At 35.4% G+C, this 20,646-nt stretch overlaps 2 protein-coding genes across 2 annotated transcripts in view; one reads left to right on the forward strand and one right to left on the reverse strand.

Annotated features, from left to right (window-relative positions):
- The window catches only part of DopEcR (G-protein coupled receptor DopEcR), a 972,001-nt gene that overhangs the window by 927,253 nt on the left and 24,102 nt on the right, over positions 1–20,646 (reverse strand). The gene's annotated exons all lie outside the window — the stretch shown is intronic.
- LOC138716246 (epidermal growth factor-like protein 7) overlaps positions 1–20,646 on the forward strand; it is a 194,901-nt gene that overhangs the window by 4,843 nt on the left and 169,412 nt on the right. Inside the window, exon 2 of the mRNA XM_069849104.1 lies at positions 4,798–4,991. Coding sequence (XP_069705205.1) covers positions 4,804–4,991 — 188 coding nt within the window. The 5' untranslated portion in view covers positions 4,798–4,803. The remainder of the gene's footprint in view (positions 1–4,797; positions 4,992–20,646) is intronic.

Here is a 20,646-nt window from a genome sequence, read left to right on the forward strand (position 1 = left end):
TGACCGCCTATGCTGTAAACAAATGACGATCGCAAAGCATGTTTTATAGTACCGTGAAGAATTTACAATTTGAAATGTTGGCAAACAAAGAAACCAATGATATGGAGGTGATAAAAACAAGAAAGTATATAAAAATTAGAAAAAATAAAGTACTCTAATACAATAAAATAGATATTAATTGACTTCCTGAAATTCTATTTCACTAATGTTACCTTCACCGAAATGTTTGAACGGAGCAGCCATTTTCAGTCTACGAGTGAAACAAACTACGCTCGCAAAGCATATGTTTTAGTACAGTAAAGAATTTTCAGTTTGAAATGTTGGCAAACAAAGAAACAAATGCTAGAGTAGTGATAAAAACAAACAATTGCTAGGGAAGCGATAAAATTAAACAAATGCTAGGGAAGCGATAAAATTGTGCGATGAGCAGACACGATTAGTTGAAAGACGTCCTTTCGTACTGTTTTATTGGTCAAAATTAGTATGACGTAGTAAAAGTGTAATAATCAGAAAAAAATAAACGAATAAATAAAATTGTCGCTCCAGCATTTAATTTTTGTTAACTGAAAGAAAATAATCCTAGTTACTCACTGTAGGTATCAATGAACTCAGCAGGATCTGTTTTATGATTGAAGAAAAGTTTGTTTGTCTACCTGCTTTAGTTCTGGAGAGAATTCAATTTATTTTGAGGTAAAGTAAAGCACACGAAACAGCTAGCAAACTCTACCATAAGTCTTAAGTTGGTACTAAACTCATCATTCGCTAGGAGCAAATACTTGAGAAACCACGAGAAACCAAATTTAGGATAACCAACTCCTGATATGGAATTCTGGATCTAGACTGCAAAGCGGGATTAATATCCATTACTTCACTATGTTTTTAAATACAAATATTATTTAAAAAATAGAGCTGAAGTTTAATAATAATAATAATAATAATAATAATAATAATAATAATAATAATAATGTCAATTAGAATAACTCTTAATAAATTTAATGCAACACAAGCAACAATAGCTTGAAACCCAATTGCAGCTGAGTGTATCTATGCCGACCTCTGCAGGTCTCGTCGACGAAAACTTGTGACGCGGAATGAATTTAGATTAGTTTATGAATTTTATCGCTGGCAGCGTTCTGCTGTCGCGTAAATTTCAAGAGACTTGCAGCGGCATGTCCTCTTCACATCTGATAATACTGTCTGTGTGCCAAATATTTATTCAGGTATTTTGTATAGCAAATAAGACACCTTGGAAAATTAAACTGAGAATTCATTCCTTAGAGAAGTTCAAAAGAACTGCCTTCAAATACTAGTAGAGATACAATCATCAAGTCTTTTCATACAGTTTCGGAGATTCAAATGCCTATAGCCTGGATGTGGCGTGTTTTACATATTATTCCATGAAGACTGTTTTGTTTGAAACTGAAAAAGATCTCTATGATCTCTGGCAGATTCAAAGGATGTCTCTGACAATCTTCATGCAATCCTTCACAGGATTTCGATGTCAGTTTAGTACGCGTATTTATTTGTACGTAAAATAAAGACAAAAGTAAGATCGTTATCTTCAAACTGTCTATGCAGAATAGGGTCGGTAAAAAGATATTTTTCAGCTACAAAGATTTTTGTGATACTGCCATTTTAAAAGAGTCTCTTTGACAAACTAAAAAATGAGGAATTGCTGGTTGGATTATGAGCTTTGCCTCGTTCTGATGATTTTGCAGAAAATGTGACATTGCGTTGTCGTTAAACAGATTTATCGCACGCACTGCTGCAACCTCATCAGGATGGTGAATTTGAACAAAATTTTGTACTGCTTTACACTTTTTACACATCTTTTTAACCTCATTTGAAACAAGGAAATCGTCCGCTCTTTCCTCCTCTTCCTTCTCAGGCGAGATCCCCTCCATTGTATCTTACTGTTGCTCGCAAGAGAAGCAAGTTACGTACAAATCGTGCTGCTCGTATTACAAGACATCGCTCGTTTATCAAACAAAAATGTATGCTCGTTTTGCAAAACACTCGCAAACCACGTTACTCGTAATCCAAGGTTTTACTGTATTTCTAATGAGATATTCCATACACTTTTCTTTTTCACTTATCAGCATTTGGAAATAAAATATAACATTTCAGTGAAATACTGAAATTCAGAAAATTAAATGTGGTTGCTTCCTAACATCGAAAACTTGGCAATTGAATCGTTCGCTCTTCTCAAACTGATCTCTTCTTAATTGGCATTATGTTTTTTTCATTTACAAGGGAACTGTTAATGTTCTCATATCGAAACCTCTCCTCAACCTGCGCACATTCTTATACATCCACAGCAAGTAGGTCACCCTATCTCAGCCCTAACAGAGCCAGGTTCCATCCCCAGATGAGTACACACCAGGTCCTGAACTCCAAACCCTTAAATCCCATATCAGCATCCAAATTTCAGCCCAGCCTATTTTAACTATGATGATAGATAAAATGAGAGAGAGATGGAGAGTGTTGGCGGAATGAAAGTGAAACGGGAGTACCGTGATAAAAATCATTCTGCAAAGCGTGCTTTATCCACCACAAATTACATCACAACTTGGCCGAGGATCGAACTCTGGACAGAAGACTATCGCTAGTACTGAGCACTAGACTGGAATGACCGATTTGGCTGGCTGATTGCACTGATTCATTACACTGCCTAACTCAACTGATTCATTTGGCTGACGGACGGAATTGCTTAATTTAACTGAATGATTAGACTGGATTGACCGATTGAACTGGCTGACTACTGCACATTCATCATTTGCACTAGGCTGGACTAACGAGCGTTATATCTGACGACTAGCATCATCTCTAACTAGGTGCTCATTTTGGCTTCTTGTTCCGTTGATTATCTCCTCTTAATAATATCAGAGAGTTGATTTCTTGGAAAGATAAGTATACATTGGTTTTTAGTCGCTTTCTGCACTGGTGGCGGTATACAATGCAGTTGTGAATTACGGAAAGGAAGGTAGACTGGTACCAGAAAAATATAAATAACCCGAGAGAACATGCACCAAATAAAATAATGTGGCCCACCATCAGCCGAAAGCTAAAGTGTTGACTTTCTATGCCAGTAACAGAGTCCAAATGGACAAAGACTTAGCTTTCTGTTAGGTTTGACGTAGGGTGATCCCGTTTCCCCTACCGGTATTTCACCATTTCTCCATTAATCATGCTGTGCCGTATGGAGCGCTTCCCCTGATGCACTGAGCACTGTTGCCAACATATCTCCCTACAATCTCGCTAACTTTTCAGCAAAAAGTAGCTAAATCTCTCCACAATTTATTTTAAAATCCCTAGAAAAGTCGCTAAAAGGTAAAAACAATTATCAGTAAATAAAATACCTACGCAGACAAAAATATCATTTTTTCGTCGTCATTTCCTTCTGTGGTGTCTGGTTGTGTTGTTGATTGCTGTGATGTTGAGCTGGAAAGTGTGGGAACAGCTTATTGGGAATACACTGCACTTGATATAATCACTGACACTACACTTTTTGGCAAACTGTAGGTTTGGCAATTTTCACCTAAGCATTTCAGGGAATTTGTAATGTGTAAAATAGATGTCACTGTTTCCATGTTCATCTCATTACTTAATTTAGATTTTACAATGTTAAACTGGCTAAAGAGTTTTTCCACTTCTGCGTTTGAATGTGAAAGTGAAAGGACCTTCATTGCAAAATTTGTGATATGCTTTTGTAAAGGGACATAGGCATCTATATTCCTGCTCCTACTCTTTAAAGTAGTGTTGTTAGTATTTAGGCTTTCCCATGATGAAATGTTTTAGTACACTTGCACTAACACTTCTTAAATATATACTGAAACCAGAAAAAACTACAAAACTACAGTCTCATTGCTGAAAATTTGCTTCACTACAACGAATCATCGGCACAAAGTTTCAAAACACAACTGCCACAGGTCGGTTCGGAGTGAAAAATCTCTGAGTTGCGAGTAATAACCAAGTTACATCAGCTGCAGGTCGCAAAAAATCGGTAGAAAAGTCGCTAATCATATTTTACCAAATTTGTCGTGGAGACTTGTTTAAAATTCCCTAGATTTAGCGATATATCGCTAAATATGGCAACACTGGCACTGAGGGCAAGGCTACGGAAGCGAAAAGATCTACAGTTATGGCGCGTCACTTCTAGAAGGGGATACTTGGGGGAATGAGGAAGTCAAGTATACCGTCATTTGGTAATAAAAATTATTTCCATCATAAATTCAATTTTTTCTCCTCGGAATTAATTTTATTGTAAGGGCGTTAATTCCAGTTCGTGCATAACCACAAATGGACCGTGATGTATGCAGCGTTTAAGGTGAAATTTAATTAAGTTTGCCAGCCATGTTCGTGGGTTCGAATGCCTTCTAGGATATAAATGTGATAGCTTGAGTTTCTTAGGAAAAAAAATGGATGCAATGGAGATATCACATCATGTCTGGTATTACCTAAGACTGAAAAAGAGTTGAGATAGGGACTGGGCCAATATCCGCCCGAAACTAGGGAGTTGAAAAAAATGTAGTTATTTTTTAAAATAGCTCTTGGTTAAAGGACGTGACAAAGAACCAAAATAAAGAGCAATCAGAGTTCAATACACGAATAAAGAGGCCGAGAATGTAGTAGGAATAAAAATAGCAAACTATTTTGGACACACATTATTTGCAGGTTTGTTAAATCTCGCTTAAGCACGAATCAGCAAGAGTGTTAGAGCAATACCGAAGAGTCGTTTTACAGCAGAGTAAGCCCCCCACCAAACGGAGCGGTCTATGCTGCAACTTTCCATTACAGTTGAAGATGTTGAAGCGACTCGTGGTGTTGTGCCTCGCGGTCTCCATAGCAACGTGCCGACACAGCAGCAGCAGCAGCAGTAGTAGTAGTAACATCTCTCATCAATGGAAGACTAGAACCGCCGCCGCAGATTCCGAGCTCATCATCGACAACAGCGACAAGGGCTACACATCCTACACCAAGCTCCATCCCGGGTGAGTACACGCTCTGCTGTATTGTACCTCCGTTCATTCAACACATCGACTGTCATGGTTTTTCGACTTATCATGTTGACAACCGAACGATTAACCAAGACAAAAGCATTGGACTCGACAGATAATTCCATGTTATATTCCTTATATATTCATTGTAATTGATATAATAACCTTCGTAATCCATCTTCGAAATTTCCTAAGTACAGTCAACTCTGGATATAGTGAAAATTCGGCTATAATGAACCTAAATCGTTGGTCCCGACCCGCATACATTAAAAAGTACATTCATATTTCCGTTTATAGTGAACCTTAAAAATTGAAGTTACAAGGGTTCTTATCCTGACAAATTCTCATTTAAAGCCAGACCTTCTTGTATAAAATTGAAAGAATGTGTTGAGAACAACATTCTAAGTTTCTTACTCCTTTAGTCAAAGGACAAAGATAGGATTAGTGATTCCTAGGCAATGAGCTGTACTGTAAATTCGGGCAACGCGTGACCTTGCCTCACTTCACCGTCGAAGGGTTGTCATTCTGTTCTCAGGCACACTACTGTTACTTCTAATCCTCCACCGTCAAAGGGTTGCCTTTTATTCTCAGAAACATTTCCATTATGACGGATAGCATCCAAATAACGGAAAATGAAATTGCCTACTATCATTAAAAGGGGACGGACATTTTGTCCAGAGCATAAATTAAGGTAAGATTCCGATGGGTTTCAAACTCCAACAACCCCTCCCAGTTTCCATTAAGTGACCCGGGAAATTCCAAGGCTGAGTACGCAGTCACACCATAACAGCGTTTGTCATTTCTACCTGACCAGTCTGTTTCTAGTGTTCGAACTGTGAATATATTGCATAAAAATGTCGTAGTGTAAAGTGTTTTCTTTGGAAGATAAGGCGAATATTATATGTGACACTGAACGTGGTCTTTCGCAAGCGGACGTAGGTCGACAATATAGTTCAAGTAAATCAACTGTGAGTAACAGGACAGTATACAGTACAGTGTAATCCATTCCACAAAAATGAAATATTTTAATTACTGTATAGTATTTTATTTTCTTGTTCACAATTTCATTCATTCTTGTCATTTAAGGTTAGGGGAGAGGAACTTCGGATTTACTGAACATCGGATATACTGAACTAAATATGCTGGTCCACAGAGGTTCACTATAACCGGAGTTGACTGTACTATGTGTTGTCATCTGATAATAATGTCATGTTTAAGAACAAATTTAATTTAAAAAAAGGAAATTTATCGTTTCAAAAGGTGGAAAAATTCAAATATCTTGGAGCCACAGTAACAAAATATAAATTACACTCGAGAGGAAATTAAATGCAGAATAAATATGGGAAATGCCTGTTATTATTCGGTCGAGCTTCCAAAAAAAAACAGAAACTTAGAATTTATAAAACAGCTAGCCTATATTACCGGTTGTTCTGTATGATTGTGAAAATTGGACTCTCACTTTGAGAGAGGAACGTAAGCTAAGGGTGTTTGAGAATAAAGAACTCAGGAAAATATTTGGGGCTAAGAGGGATGAAGTTACAGGAGAATGGAGAAAGTTACACAACGCTGAACTGCACGCATTGTATTCTTCACTTGACATAATTAGGAACATTAAATCCAGACGTTCGTGATGGTCAGGGCAAGTATCATGTATGGGTGAATCCATAAATGCATATAGAGTGTTAGTTGGGAGACCTGAGAGAAAAAGACCTTCAGGAAGGTCGAGACGTAGATGGGAGAATAATATTAAAATGGATTTGAGGGAGATGGGATAGGATATAATCTTGCTCAGGATAGGGACCGATAGCGAGCTTATGTGAGGGTGACGATGAACTTCTGGTTCTCTAAAAGCCATTTGTAAGTAAGCAAGTAAATAAATAGCGACAGATTCATGTTTTGTCTTTTTCCAGTCATTTTTTACAGAATTTATGTAAATATTGAACATGTGTGGTAAGCTGCATCTTAAGTGAAAACATTCATTTATTGGTATCCAATCCGTTTGCTGAGAGTTAATTTTGACCGTAGAGAGATTGTAATGTATACAGAGCGTTTCAAAAGTGATGGTAAAAATGTAGGGATGAGAGGTAAAAACGAAAAGAAGCAAAAATGTTCCAGTAAACATGGGTCCGCAAATTAACCGTGTACGAAATAATGGCTTTTTTTTTTTTTTTTGTTTTGCTTTGTTAGTTGTGGCAGCTAGTGAACCGAGCGCCTGGATACGTTAACGTTCTCCCATTTACTTCTAAGTGTGAAACGATATCAAACATATACAGGGACATCACTTTATGTTTACTAACATTTTTAACATTAACCTGGCTATACTCGGAAGCATTGTTACCCCCCTTCCATTACAGGAGTTTGGAGTTGCTAGTGCAATATGTAAACAAATCATTTTACTAGCTATAGGAGGAGAGAAAAGTAGTGTATCTATTTATATTACAGGGAAATATAGTATTACGATTTTCAGTTTGGTCATTACTTTACAGTATTTTATCAAAAAACAGTAGAGTAGTAACAATTTTTTTCACGAACTCAATCTTCAGGCGGTTATATACATTATGTAATGTCTACTTTATTCAGCATATTACTAACCTAATTTATTCCTGAGAATTTTGTGAGCACTTCCGTAAGAAACCCAATTTCTACAGCTAACTTCTTGATCGACTTATTAGGACCTCGCTGCATCCTTTCTGTAGCATCTTCTGTCACCTTTGTTGGCCATCTTACACTTTTCTTCCTTTCTGTACACTATGTTTCTCTAAATTTATCTACCACATTAATGACATTTCTACGAAAATATTCCGTAATGATATAATCAGGAAATCGTGAAAAAAAAACTGTTGTTCACATTCGGTTATATTGTAATTCCAGTTTTCATCATCGTCCTTCATACCTACAAAGAGTAAAACAAAACTCTTGTTTAAATAATGCTGTTAAGTACCGTACCATATTATAGGGTATCGCACTTTCGGTAACTCTAATCTTCACTTGTGCTCAGTCCACACAGATAAATTCAGTTATGCTACACACCATACTTGTGTGAAAATAAACTTCAATAATATAAGCTCTTTCTTCTACAGAAAACGCAACATATTTCTGAAACACACTGTACTGTGTACTGTTTACTTCACTGCTAGCAACAGGGGCCGTAAGTTTGTGTGACTGACGTTGGCAAGGACATCAGTGAAAGGGGTGGGAGTGAAGTACATTTAGAAACGCAGGTACAATAAAAATTGAAGTAAAAATAAAATTATGTCCCTGTATTCTGGTGAACGGTAGATAGGTAGAGGAGGATCTGCACCTATAGATCACCGGATTTAAATCCTTTGGATTTGTGTGTATTTATGCAAAAAGCCTAGTTTACACAACAGACATCACCACAACTGAATAACTGCAGCATCGGGTTGTAGATGCTTCACAGAAAATGAAGAATTATACTCACGACTGCTCGAGCGCATTCTTGGATCTTTGGGGAGAAGATCAGACAGATGCATTCAAGTGCATGGTCAGTACTTTGAACACGTGCTGTAGAATTCTTTAGTTAACATGTTCATAATGTACTGTACCTTGTTTATCCCCAAACTTTACTGTTGTTAAAAAACCAGTTTCTTCTGTGTATGTTTAATCACATTTCTGTGATGTTGAAGCCAAAGTTATGACTTTTACTGTCCCGTGATTGATAAATAAAATAGTACTTAGTATTCAGCGGGCCCCAACCAGCAAAAAATAGCATTATCTCGTAAAAGGTTCATTTGCGGACCCATGTTTACTGGAACTTTTTTGCTTCTCAACGTTTTAATTTTTCATACCGAAGTTTTTGACTATCACTTCTGAAACACCCTGTATATCATATTTTTGCTTGTAACTTTCGACTCAGCCATTTCCGGACCAGGGTTCCTTTTCTCAAATTGATACATGTGCACTTCCCCATCATCCCTGAAAGTTTGTAACACTAGCCCGGAAACACATGTATATTTGCTCATTCTTTTTTCTGTTTTATGATTTGATTTCTTTTTCCTGTTATTCCATACACAATTTAAATATTAATATGGATGTGTAATTAATTCGTTAAAATTAGGAATGAAGCTGCATATAGCGAAGTTTAACTGAGCAACGATATGTTCGTCTGTCATACACGATTTTTTTTATTCTACAAATGATCCTGTCGTGTTTACTTGAATACTGCGTAACTTTGAGTGAACAAGTGATGGCTAAGGGAAGGGAGAAAGATCATGCCTTACCCCTCCACCCTGCTTGTAGCGCTAAGGGGTTGACTCGTGAGTGAAGAAATGACGACCACTGCTATAAGGTATATCTGAGTATTTTAATGACCACTTTTTTCTTTTTTATTACTTACTTACAAATGGCTTTTAAGGAACCCGAAGGTTCATTGCCGCCCTCACATAAGCCCGCCATCGGTCTCTATCCTGTGCAAGATTAATCTAGTCCCTATCATCATATCCCACCTCCCTCAAATCTATTTTAATATTATCCTCCCATCTACGTCTCGGCTTCCCTAAAGGTCTTTTTCCCTCCGGTCCCCCAACTAACACTCCATATGCATTTCTGGATTCGCCCATACGTGCTACATGCCCTGCCCATCTCAAACGTCTGGATTTAATGTTCCTAATTATGTCAGGTGAAGAATACAATGCGTGCAGTTCAGCGTTGTGTAACTTTCTCCATTCTCCTATAACTTCATCCCGCTTAGCTCCAAATATTTTCCTAAGCACCTTATTCTCAAACATCCTTAACCTATGTTCCTATCTCAGAGTGAGAGTCCAAGTTTCACAACCATACAGAACAACCGGTAATATAACTGTTTTATAAATTCTAACTTTCAGATTTTTTGACAGCAGACTAGATGATGAAAGTTTCTCAACCGAATAATAACACGCATTTCCCGTATTTATTCTGCGTTTAATTTCCTCCCGAGTGTCATTTATATTTGTTACTGTTGCTCCAAGATATTTGAATTTTTCCACTCCTTCGAAGGATAAATCTTCAATTTTTATATTTCCATTTCGTACAATATTGTCTGCTTTCGTGAAAAGTTTCTGATTCCGAAAAGATTTAGCCTACTAGCATTTCCTTAAGTGCATACCCACCTCATTTGAATATACAAATCGTCACGTTCGCCTAACACTAAGTCAATACAAAGCAGACAAACTACAATCCATAAGAATTCGATGAGTTCAATGAATGTCGAGGATTTAAAAAACAATTACGATGGGTCCAATGAGCTTCTGAGTCCTTTAAGAATGATTTGACTGCTAAAGTGTGCCTGTAATCTTTAGACTAAAGAAGACCAGAGCTTACACGTGATCCATTATTGTAACCTGAGTCTTCCCTGATATCTTATTTCTTCTCAGAAGTTCCCGATTGCACTCGAGCAATAAGCACGAATTCCGAAGAACTATCAGTGTTTACTCATGCAAAGGAATGCACTTCAGCATAGAGTAGGCCTATAGGCCTATTCTATTAAGAACCTAAAGCTATATGAATAACATAGTCTCGTCGTCCTGGGATATACGTCAAAGTGATAATGTTTTGAGAGTTTTGTGACATTATTCAATGAAAAGAAAACCAATCCTCAAAATATTGGATTTAAGAAATATGAGATTAACTCTTGAATTTCGACCGAAGTTTATTTTTAATACCATTCTTATCAAGTCAGTTCAAATTTTCAAAAGAAAGTTGGCTCATGTACATCTATTGCATCTAAAGCTGTTTTTGTATTATTGTATTTTATAGTTCCTCATTATGCCGAATGACAAAGTAACATTTATAAGCATAATTAATAACGAAGTAGTATCAAAACCACTAGGTTTTTTGCATACATACTTAACAACATAAGAGGAAAACTAAGTGGGGCAAAACCACTAAAACAAAATTCAGTGGTGATAACATCAGATTTATAATAAAGAAAAACCAGTCCGGAATATGTATGATGAGACTTTCTTGTGTTAATTTCTAACATAAAATTGTTTAGTTACCCGTTAAAAAGTATTAAATTTAAAAAAAAAAAGTTATATACCTTGGACAGACGGCCCGTTTCGACGCGATATTGCGTCTTCATCAGTGTCTCCTGAAGTACTGGTGATCTTGACACCAGTAGTTCAGGACACACTGATGAAGACGTAACATCACGTCGAAACGGGCCGTCTGTCCAATGTATATAACCTTTTTTTAAAAAATTTTAACACTTTTTAACGTGTGACTAAACAATTTTATGTTTCTAAGAAACAAAGTGTTAACGTGAACTAGAATCAATAATTTCTAACGTTGAAGTAGCCTACTGATGATCTTGTCAAGATCACCAGTACTTTAGGAGACACTGATGAAGACGCAATATCGCGTCGAAACGGGCCGTCTGTACAAGGTAGTCTATATAACCTTTTTAAAAAATTTTAACACTTTTTAACGAGTGAGTAAACAATTTTATGTTTTTAACAAAGTGTTAACGTGAACTATATTCAGTAATTTCTAACGTACCTTGTTTACATGTTTCGACCTATTTATGGGTCATCCTCAGAAATGGTCGTTATTGGTCTTGGCGCCTCTTGTTTTGTGTCCTGTGAGGGTGTGTTCGTGTAGTATAGTGTAGAATCAAAAAGTGTGTGTGTTCTGAAATTGAGTTGTGTGTTGAGAATTGCGTTGGGGTGTGTTTTCGTGTGTCTGTATATTTCATATTGTGCTAGTGTGTTTAGTTTCTGGCTTTTTGGTTGGATGTGTAGTATCTCCATCTCTGTGTTGATGTCTCTGTGGGTGTGGTTAGCATTTGTGATGTGTTCTGCATATGTGGAGGTGTTTTGTCATTTTGTTATGGCTGTGATGTGTTCTTCGTAACGTGTCTGTCCTATGTAGAAGTTGTTGCAGGTGTTACATTTGAGTTTGTATACGCCTGTGTGGTTGTATTTGTTTGTTTGTGTTGTTTGTGTGTTGAGAGGTTTTTGTAGAGTGTTATTTGTTCTGTATGCGATGTTGTAATTTAATTTCTTGAATGAGGTTGCAATCTTGTGTGTCTTTTTGTTTTCGTATGTTAGTGTGATGTATTTTTTTTTGTGTTCTTGTGTTTGTGTTGTATTCTTATGTTTTTTGTGATTATGTTTTGTCTTTCGTATTATGTTGTCTATTATGTTAGGGTTGTATCCGCTTTCTTGTGCTATGTATTTGATTGTGTTTAGCTCTTCTCTTATTTCCACTTAACTGTACTTGGCATCGAAAGTGTTGTTGTGTGCCCCTCCCAAAAAGGTTCGATTTTCTTCGGAATTTCTCCTGAGAGTCACCGTGCACTCTGATTATAAAATCAGTCACTACTGGTCTGTCACCTCTCGCCGCAATTCAGCTGTCGCGTCGGTGTGATTCCTGGCGCACATGACGTCATTCAAATTCGTTATCAAAGATCGGAAACAACCCTGTAATGTCATTAATAATTTCAGGAGGTTTTTCTTTGAGATATTTAAAACAAAAAAGCTTAATACAACTTTGCTCCCTTTCGGAGATAAAAATGGTTTTATATGAAATATTACATAACGTTTTTTTTTTGGGAAAGACTTTGATTCAGTTCCCAATATGTTCAGTCTATTTAAGAGATTATGATAATACATGACTGAAAGAATTTTAGCTTTGTCCTTTAAATGTGCAGAAATTTGATTATAACAAATGTACTTTTGATTCTGAAAGGGAATTTAAAATGTTACATTTGTTTGGTTCAAATTTTTGCACATTTAAAGAACAGAATTAAAATTCTTTCAATCACTTATTATCATAATACACTGCTCTCTTAAATTGACTGAGCATATTGGGAATTAAATCAATTGCTTACCCAAAACACCAAACGAAATGTTTCGTATAAAACAATTTTCATCTCGAAAAGAAAGTAAAAAAGAACAATATTATATTACACTCTTTTGTTTGAAATATCTCAAAGAGTAAGCTTAATCCCCTGAAATTAATGACATTACTTGCGGTTCACCTTGTATACATAGATCTGTCTGTCTGTCTGTCTATCGATCCGTCCGTCCGTCCATCCACATCCATCTACCTATCTACCTACCTATTTTATTGATTGATTGATTTTATTTATTTATTTATTTATTTATTTATTTATTTATTTATTTATTTATTTATTTATTTATTTATTTATTTATTTATTTATTTATTTATTTATTTATTTATTTATTTATTTTGCTAATAATTGTAACATAAAATATAATATATACAGAAAAACTTTAGCTTGCCTCTGAAAGAGTAGAACTTGTGCTCAGGGGCGGATTCCTGAATTGAAATTAAGAAGTATATAATATAATTTGTCTTATGTCTACTACGCAATAAGAATATATAGATTTTAATTTACAATTTTTCAAATTTTATAAAATCCATACATAACTTTTTAAATTTAATACTAGAACTATTAGAATTGACAAGATTAGGATATTTAAATATAAATTTGTTATATATTCTTGGACATAAATTACTACTATGATTAAATAGTCTACTGTAAGTCCGTTTCACAATATAACAAAATGTTTGTACGTTAAAGAGAAGTGCACGAAGCAAAACCATCTCCAACGCTGTGTCACTTCAATACATTTCAGTTGGACTCGTCCGGCTTTGAACAAGAGTCTCCGACGTGGAAAACCGAGAATTTAGCCGTCGGGCTAACCATGTTTCATGTTACGCAAACCAGAAGTACACAGCATCACGTTTCCCTCGGGATTTGAACCAAGGGATCGCTTGGCTGGTAGCCGCACTGAACCAAAGTGGGAGAATGCGTTTTCGCACTGTAGGCTATATGTCTTCGCACAGTGATTTATTCCGGTGCGGATCTGTCTGGCAGATCGATTTAGGTGGCTGACTCCGTAACAGTGCCGAGTTCATCAACCACAGCGTATTATATCCGGATTGCTCAATTTGTCTTGTTTAATGGCGCTGTTTTAATACCGGACTAATTACAATTCTGACTGATGGTATAGTAACGATTTCAGGCAAGAACCGAGTCATATCACGGTTTGTGGTGGAAGATCTCGTAATTCACTGGAAATTAATAAATAATTGCGAATTCGACTCACCGTTACGCTTGCTGCCAGCTCCGGGGTACAGTCAACGCGAAGTACAGTAGCTGTACCCACAGACAAATGAGTCGGTTAGAGTCATAACTCACATGCTCCAAAAAATGAAAAATTAAGATACCGTTATATTCCCATGCGGTTATTTGCGTAGAACACGATTCAGGGGTTAATTTTTCACATTTCTTACATGATTCTTGTGTAAACAGGCGACAAACTTCCCGGTTTCTCTCAAAAGTCTCATGTTCCACTGGATCTTGTGATTTCTGTTGTATAGCGCTTTACGACCAATCACCGATCAGTATTTCTCTCCTGCTTTTTCACTTCTTGTTGTGTAGAATAGGGTTGTGGATAAATATCTTGCATGTGCCTTGTTATTTTTATAAATATCAGTGAATTTAACGGCTGTAATTGAGCACTTTGTAAACGTAATATTGTTATATGAATGTTATGTTTTATTTAACGACGCTCGCAACTGCAGAGGTTATATCAGCGTCGCCGAATGTGCCGGAATTTTGTCCCGCAGGAGTTCTTTTACATGCCAGTAAATCTACTGACATGAGCCTGTCGCTTTTAAGCACACTTAGATGCCATCGACCTGGCCCGGGATCGAACCCGCAACCTTGGGCGTAGAAAGCCAGCGCTATACCAACTCGCCAACCAGGTCGACAACGTAATATTATGGAAGAGAACGTATTACCGGTTGGAGGGAGATTTTTTATTGGGTTATTTTACGACGCTATATCAACATCTAGGTTATTTAGCGTCTGAATGATATGAAAGTGATAATCCCGGTGAAATGAGTCCGGAGTCCAGTACCCAAAGTTACCCAGAATTTGCTCGTATTAGATTGAGGGAAAACCCCGGAAAAAACCTCAACCAAGTAACTTGCCCCGACCGGGATTCGAACCCGGGCCACCTGGTTTCGCAGCCAGACGCGCTGACCGTTACTCCACAGGTGTGGACGGTTGGAGGGAGAGGACGACCACGGAAATGTATAGCAGCTCCAGAAATAACGAAAAGAAACCAGGCCAAATTAGCAAGGTTAATGTTCTTTTCTGATTCTGATTGGCTCCTACTGATGTATTGGTAAATTAAGCAGGGTCGAGTGTTTCAACACAATTATAATATACTGAAGATTGATAAATGGGCAACTTACTAGTGTTACATATTAAAGCACGTGGGCTTACAGCTGTTTCGGTATATACACCATCGCCAGAGCCTACTGGATCATGGCGTCATCTTAATATCGCTGCCTGTTGTATGGGTAGCGATATCAAGACGACGCTATGATCCAGTAGGCTCTGACGATGGTGTATATACCGAAACAGCTTTAAGTCCACGTGCTTAAATATGTAACACTAGTAAGTTGCCCATTTATTAATCTTCTGTAATAAAGTGTTAAAAGTAGTGTACGCAAGACTCAAGATGGATATAATAGGCCTATATTTAAATTCTACATGTATGTCATTGATGATACCGTGAATAATAATCAATTGGACAATACTGAACATATGTGCGAATTGTTGGAAGCAGATATTAATCTTATGATACAAAGCAACGTAGTAATGAAAATTTGAGTTTTGATAAAATTTATAATCAGTACTGTATTTCTTTTGTAGGTTGTAAATTGAAGGGTCGACTCAAATAGGGGAGAACCCGCTTTTCTAAGAAAATTTAGTTTTTTCTCGTCTCTAGAATGTTGGGTCATAATTGCAATAACTCCGGCAATAGCTTAGCCCACTGGAATTTAAATTTCCACCGTAAATTCTCAAACTGTTCTGAGAATACCTAATTTCCCTATTCCAAGATTTGTGACTTATCCTTCTCTCTGACTGAACCCCTCAATTTATATTGTACTATATTATTTTGTAAAATGTACCCATTTGAAAAATTTAATAATTGGACACCTATTCTTTTATATACAATTTAAAAATATGCTTGAGGCAATGTTCTTGTGTAATATTTTAATTTGTTACTACCAAATCCCACATGATCCCAACTGGTCACTTTGAACTCACATGTTCCAAACGGAGCACTCTCAGAACACTCATGATCCAAAGGTCGTTGTCAAAACGCGTAGGATCCATAATTTAAAGCTAAATAACTTTAACTCCTGTATAAATAAATACGGTTACAAATCTGAATAGTAGTTTTTAATCATTGCTCTTTCATTTATTAACCTTCATTGTGAAGAAAATGGGCTCAAAATATTACAAATACGTTTTTCTTCATTGTGAAAATTTTCATTTTTGGAACATGTGAGTTATGTCTCTAACCGACTCAAATGACATGGAAAGATCTCCAACTCAATGTATACTTTCGGGAGTCTATTGAAGCGATGTTAAACCCAAGCTAATGCTGGCAAAAATCGGAACTACATCTCAGGTTACATAGCCCGATGGATAATACAGATTTACTTTATACAAACAACATCATTACAAGTATTTTTCATATTTTTGTTTATTTAACGACACTGAATCGTCAACTCGGTTATTTAGCGTCATTTCCTCACGTAAATAAAAATCGATAATTTTAAAACATATAATTCATTAAAATTCTAATAAAGATGACCTCCAGAATAGCTACCAATTTTAATTATATTTTATATAGCCTATGTGTTAAGACAACGTCACATGTTCTTTTATTACTCTGACATAAACCTTGCCTGACACTTCAACTTGAATAGATTAATCTCATACCAGCATAGAAAGTAGAATAACATATTATAAATGCATTAGACTTACTGAAAGACAGAATTTGTAATTTTATTTTGATGCATCCATTACCGACTAACCACCAAAGAGAATAATGAATGTATATATTAAAAGAGTAGACTGTACTTTATAAAGCAATGGAACAATAACATTATTGTCTGCAGTTGTAAACACAAGACAGATGTAAGTTATATTTTTCTTTTTCTGGAAGTTCCTTTGAAGACGAATAAATTATATAGTCACACATCCAGATGCAATTTGTTGGTGTATGCAGGTATAGCTATATTTTCTATGGCTGTACAGCTAGATTCGTAATCCAAGTAAAGTTAAGGTATATGAATCACGTTTCAAATTACAAACAAACTGTTATTACCCTGTGATAATCTTCCATTTTGTTTTGATCCACGAACCACTCTTCTCTCTCATTTCAAGAGTCATAACTGAGATTAAGACCTTCAGTGTTGTGTGTTGAATTTTACTGTAACATACAAGCTGACTTCGGAAATTGGACACGGATGAGAGTGAATACAGAATTACAGTAAAGGCAGATTGCATTTTCGAGATTAGGCTACAAAATATTTATATTATAATCGTGCATTGTGCATCAGGATTTTCATGAAAATGGTTCAGTTAATACTGACATGGTATTACGATAACTCTTGCTGAGATCAAGAACAAGTTTAGAACTATTTCATCTTAGAAGAGAGGCACGAAGTTTGCAAGTATTTATTTTAAATAAAGAAAGAATTGAAGTCGCCTAGCTGTATACAATCAATCAATCAATCAATCAATCAATCAATCAATCAATCAATCAATCAAAGGACATTATAGAGCAAGTCAATTCCATGTCAATTTCACAAAACGCTTCCCCTCTGTTCTGTCTTTTGCTAGTTCCTCCCAGTTGGTAATTCCCATTTCCATGCATTCCTTCTGAATTTAATCTTTCCATCTACTTCGAGGTCTTCCCAGTGGCCTTGTGTTGTTGAAGGTGTTCATATGTATTTGTTTTGCGCTGCTGGAGTCATCCACAGTATAACATGTCCTGCCCAATTTAATCTTCTGGTCCGTATTACATCTAAAATTCACGATTCATTATAAAGTTTGTGAATATCATTATTATGTCGAATTTTCCACTTGTTTTCAAGTGAGTGAAAAATTGGACCAATAAATTTCCTCAACACTTTCTTTTCAAAAACCATTAATTTGTGTTTTTCCTTTTCAGTTAAGCTCCATGTTTCCGATCCATATATTAATACAGGTTGGATTAGTGTTTTGTACAAAATGATTTTTAAATTTCTGATTAAAAAACGGGAAGGTAATCTGTGAACAGCATAAAAAGTTTTGTTTGCATTATGTGGTATGTTAATTATTTCATATTTTCTGTCATTAGAATTGTCTATCAACAATCCAAGATATTTGAACTAGTTGACTGTTTCAAAAGCATATTTTTTTTATTTTAAGACTATTGGAGATTCTTTTTGTTTTAGTGATTACCATATATTTTATTTTACTCTCATTAATATTTAATCCAATGTTTGGTGCTTTTCTCATTAATTCAATAAATAGCTGTCTTATTTCAAGCTCATTTTTTCCTATTAATAATAAAATCTTAGACTGTGAGCTTTCCTAAAATATAAATTTTATCTAATATATGATTTTTATTTTTAATATATACATTTTCTTTAATATTTTAACAATTACTTCGATTCACATTACTATAATTGTTTGATTCTTAGAATTACATGTAACTTAACTTCTTTTCATTTTATTACTATTATTATTATTATTATTATTATTATTATTATTATTATTATTATTATTATTAATTTATTTTGTTCCTATAGTTCTGTCATTTTTATATTTGCTATTATTCTTATACTAGTTGAATGGAAGAGAAGGCTTTATTGCCTTAACTCTGCCAGTAGAAATAAATCTACTAAATAAATATAAATAAATTCTCTCCAATTGTTCACGATAAAACGCTGCAGAAAAATAGACAGGCTACTTAACATTTCTAAATCTACTTTCTCAGCATCGGCATATTTCGTGAAACCCTCGATAGCAGAAAAAAAAAGTTGTGTCAGTTTTAAAACGTAACTTAATTTCGAATAACTAAATATTTCACAGTATATCACTTCACTTCGTTCTTGTGAACAGCAATCTCTCATCATCCACAATATTTTGCTCTATAATCCGTTCCATAATGTATGACAGGAGAAGTAAACATTGCCGGCAGAAGAGGAGAGAAGCATAATTGCTATTCAACCAATAGCAGAGGTCTCATTCCAAGCTTGTCGCAAAGTTGGACTGAGTAGAACGCTTCAGATGGCCCATCTTCAAGACAAGCGTGGAATGAGACCCCTGCCATTGGTTCAATAGTAATTATACTTCTCTCCTCCTCTGCCGGCAATATTTACGTCGCCTATCAGACATTATGGAACAAAGTGTAGTTACGCTGATGAATATCCTTCAGCCAGAGAGCATCTCATTTTTTTTCTTACATAGGCCTACTCAGTGTCACGTATTACAGTAACTGCTTCGTGCTCAAACACAGCGAAAGATTTGTAATAGGAACCTCACATGTGATCTTGCTTAATATGCGATTTGAATCCGTAGCCGTATGTTTCAGGTGGCTTCAAGGCTACTTGCCTCTAACTGCAAGTGAATAAACTTCCTTTTAGGCAGAAAAATATGGAAGTACCTATGAAGAGTAATACAGTCTGCATTTTGTTCATTTTTTATTGATTAGAAAAACTGCAACGTAAATGATCTTAACGATATTACATAACTTCGAAATAAAAGTTTGCATTGGTAAATACATGTTCGTATACAGAACATAACTTGAAATAATGACAGGCTAAATAGATGGCTTTTCCGAGGGCTGGACTCGGAATGGATCAATTCACATAGGATTACATTGACCCATTTTGCCCCTTCGTGGCATTCGTGAATCCGATGCTAACAGGTGGGGTGTCCTACCTTAACCTTGACAGAGCCATATCCCGTCCTCACAAGGTACACTCGCGAAGTGCCTGACTGATAATGGTATAAAATCGAATACGATGGAAAGTTCAACTATAATCAATGTTTATGGTACCGATTGTAGCTGCTCATAGTGGAATTATATAATGTTTATGAGCCTAGATGGATATTGGTATAATAATGAATACGGAAGGAATCTCATCTATAAATAGTAATTATTATACTAATTTTAGCTGTCCTTACATATACTTAAACATGTTTGTGGGTGTTCATGTAGAAATCCGTTAAGCACAAATGTAAACGACAATGTAATGTATTCAGATTAACTGGTAACTTACAATACGAGTTTCAATAACAGTATTTCACAACGTAATCTATATTATTACCATTATTATTATTATTATTATTATTATTATTATTATTATTACTATTATTATTACTGTTATTATTACCACTACTATTATTATCATTATTATTACTATTTGCTATTATTATTATTACTATTGTTATTACTATTAATATATATTATTATTACTATTATTACTATTTTTTGTGCTAACTTTTAACTTGTGCTGAATTGTTATTGGTCTCAGGCCGTTGTACAGCACAATAAATATTAGTAAATAAATAAATTATTATTGTTACTATTATTATTATTATTATTATTATTATTATTATTGTTATTATTATTATTATTATTATTATTATTATTATTATTATTATTATTATTATTATTATTATTATTAGGCTACACCTAAGATCTAACCCAGCCTATTTTAACTATTAAAGATTACAGATAAAATGAGGTGGGGGTAAAGTGTTTTAGTGCAATGAAAGAGGTAAACGGTAGTAACCCGAAACACATCCTAAGCAATTTCT

The sequence above is a fragment of the Periplaneta americana genome, chromosome 16 (assembly GCF_040183065.1).
Source record: "Periplaneta americana isolate PAMFEO1 chromosome 16, P.americana_PAMFEO1_priV1, whole genome shotgun sequence".
Lineage (NCBI taxonomy): Eukaryota > Metazoa > Arthropoda > Insecta > Blattodea > Blattidae > Periplaneta > Periplaneta americana.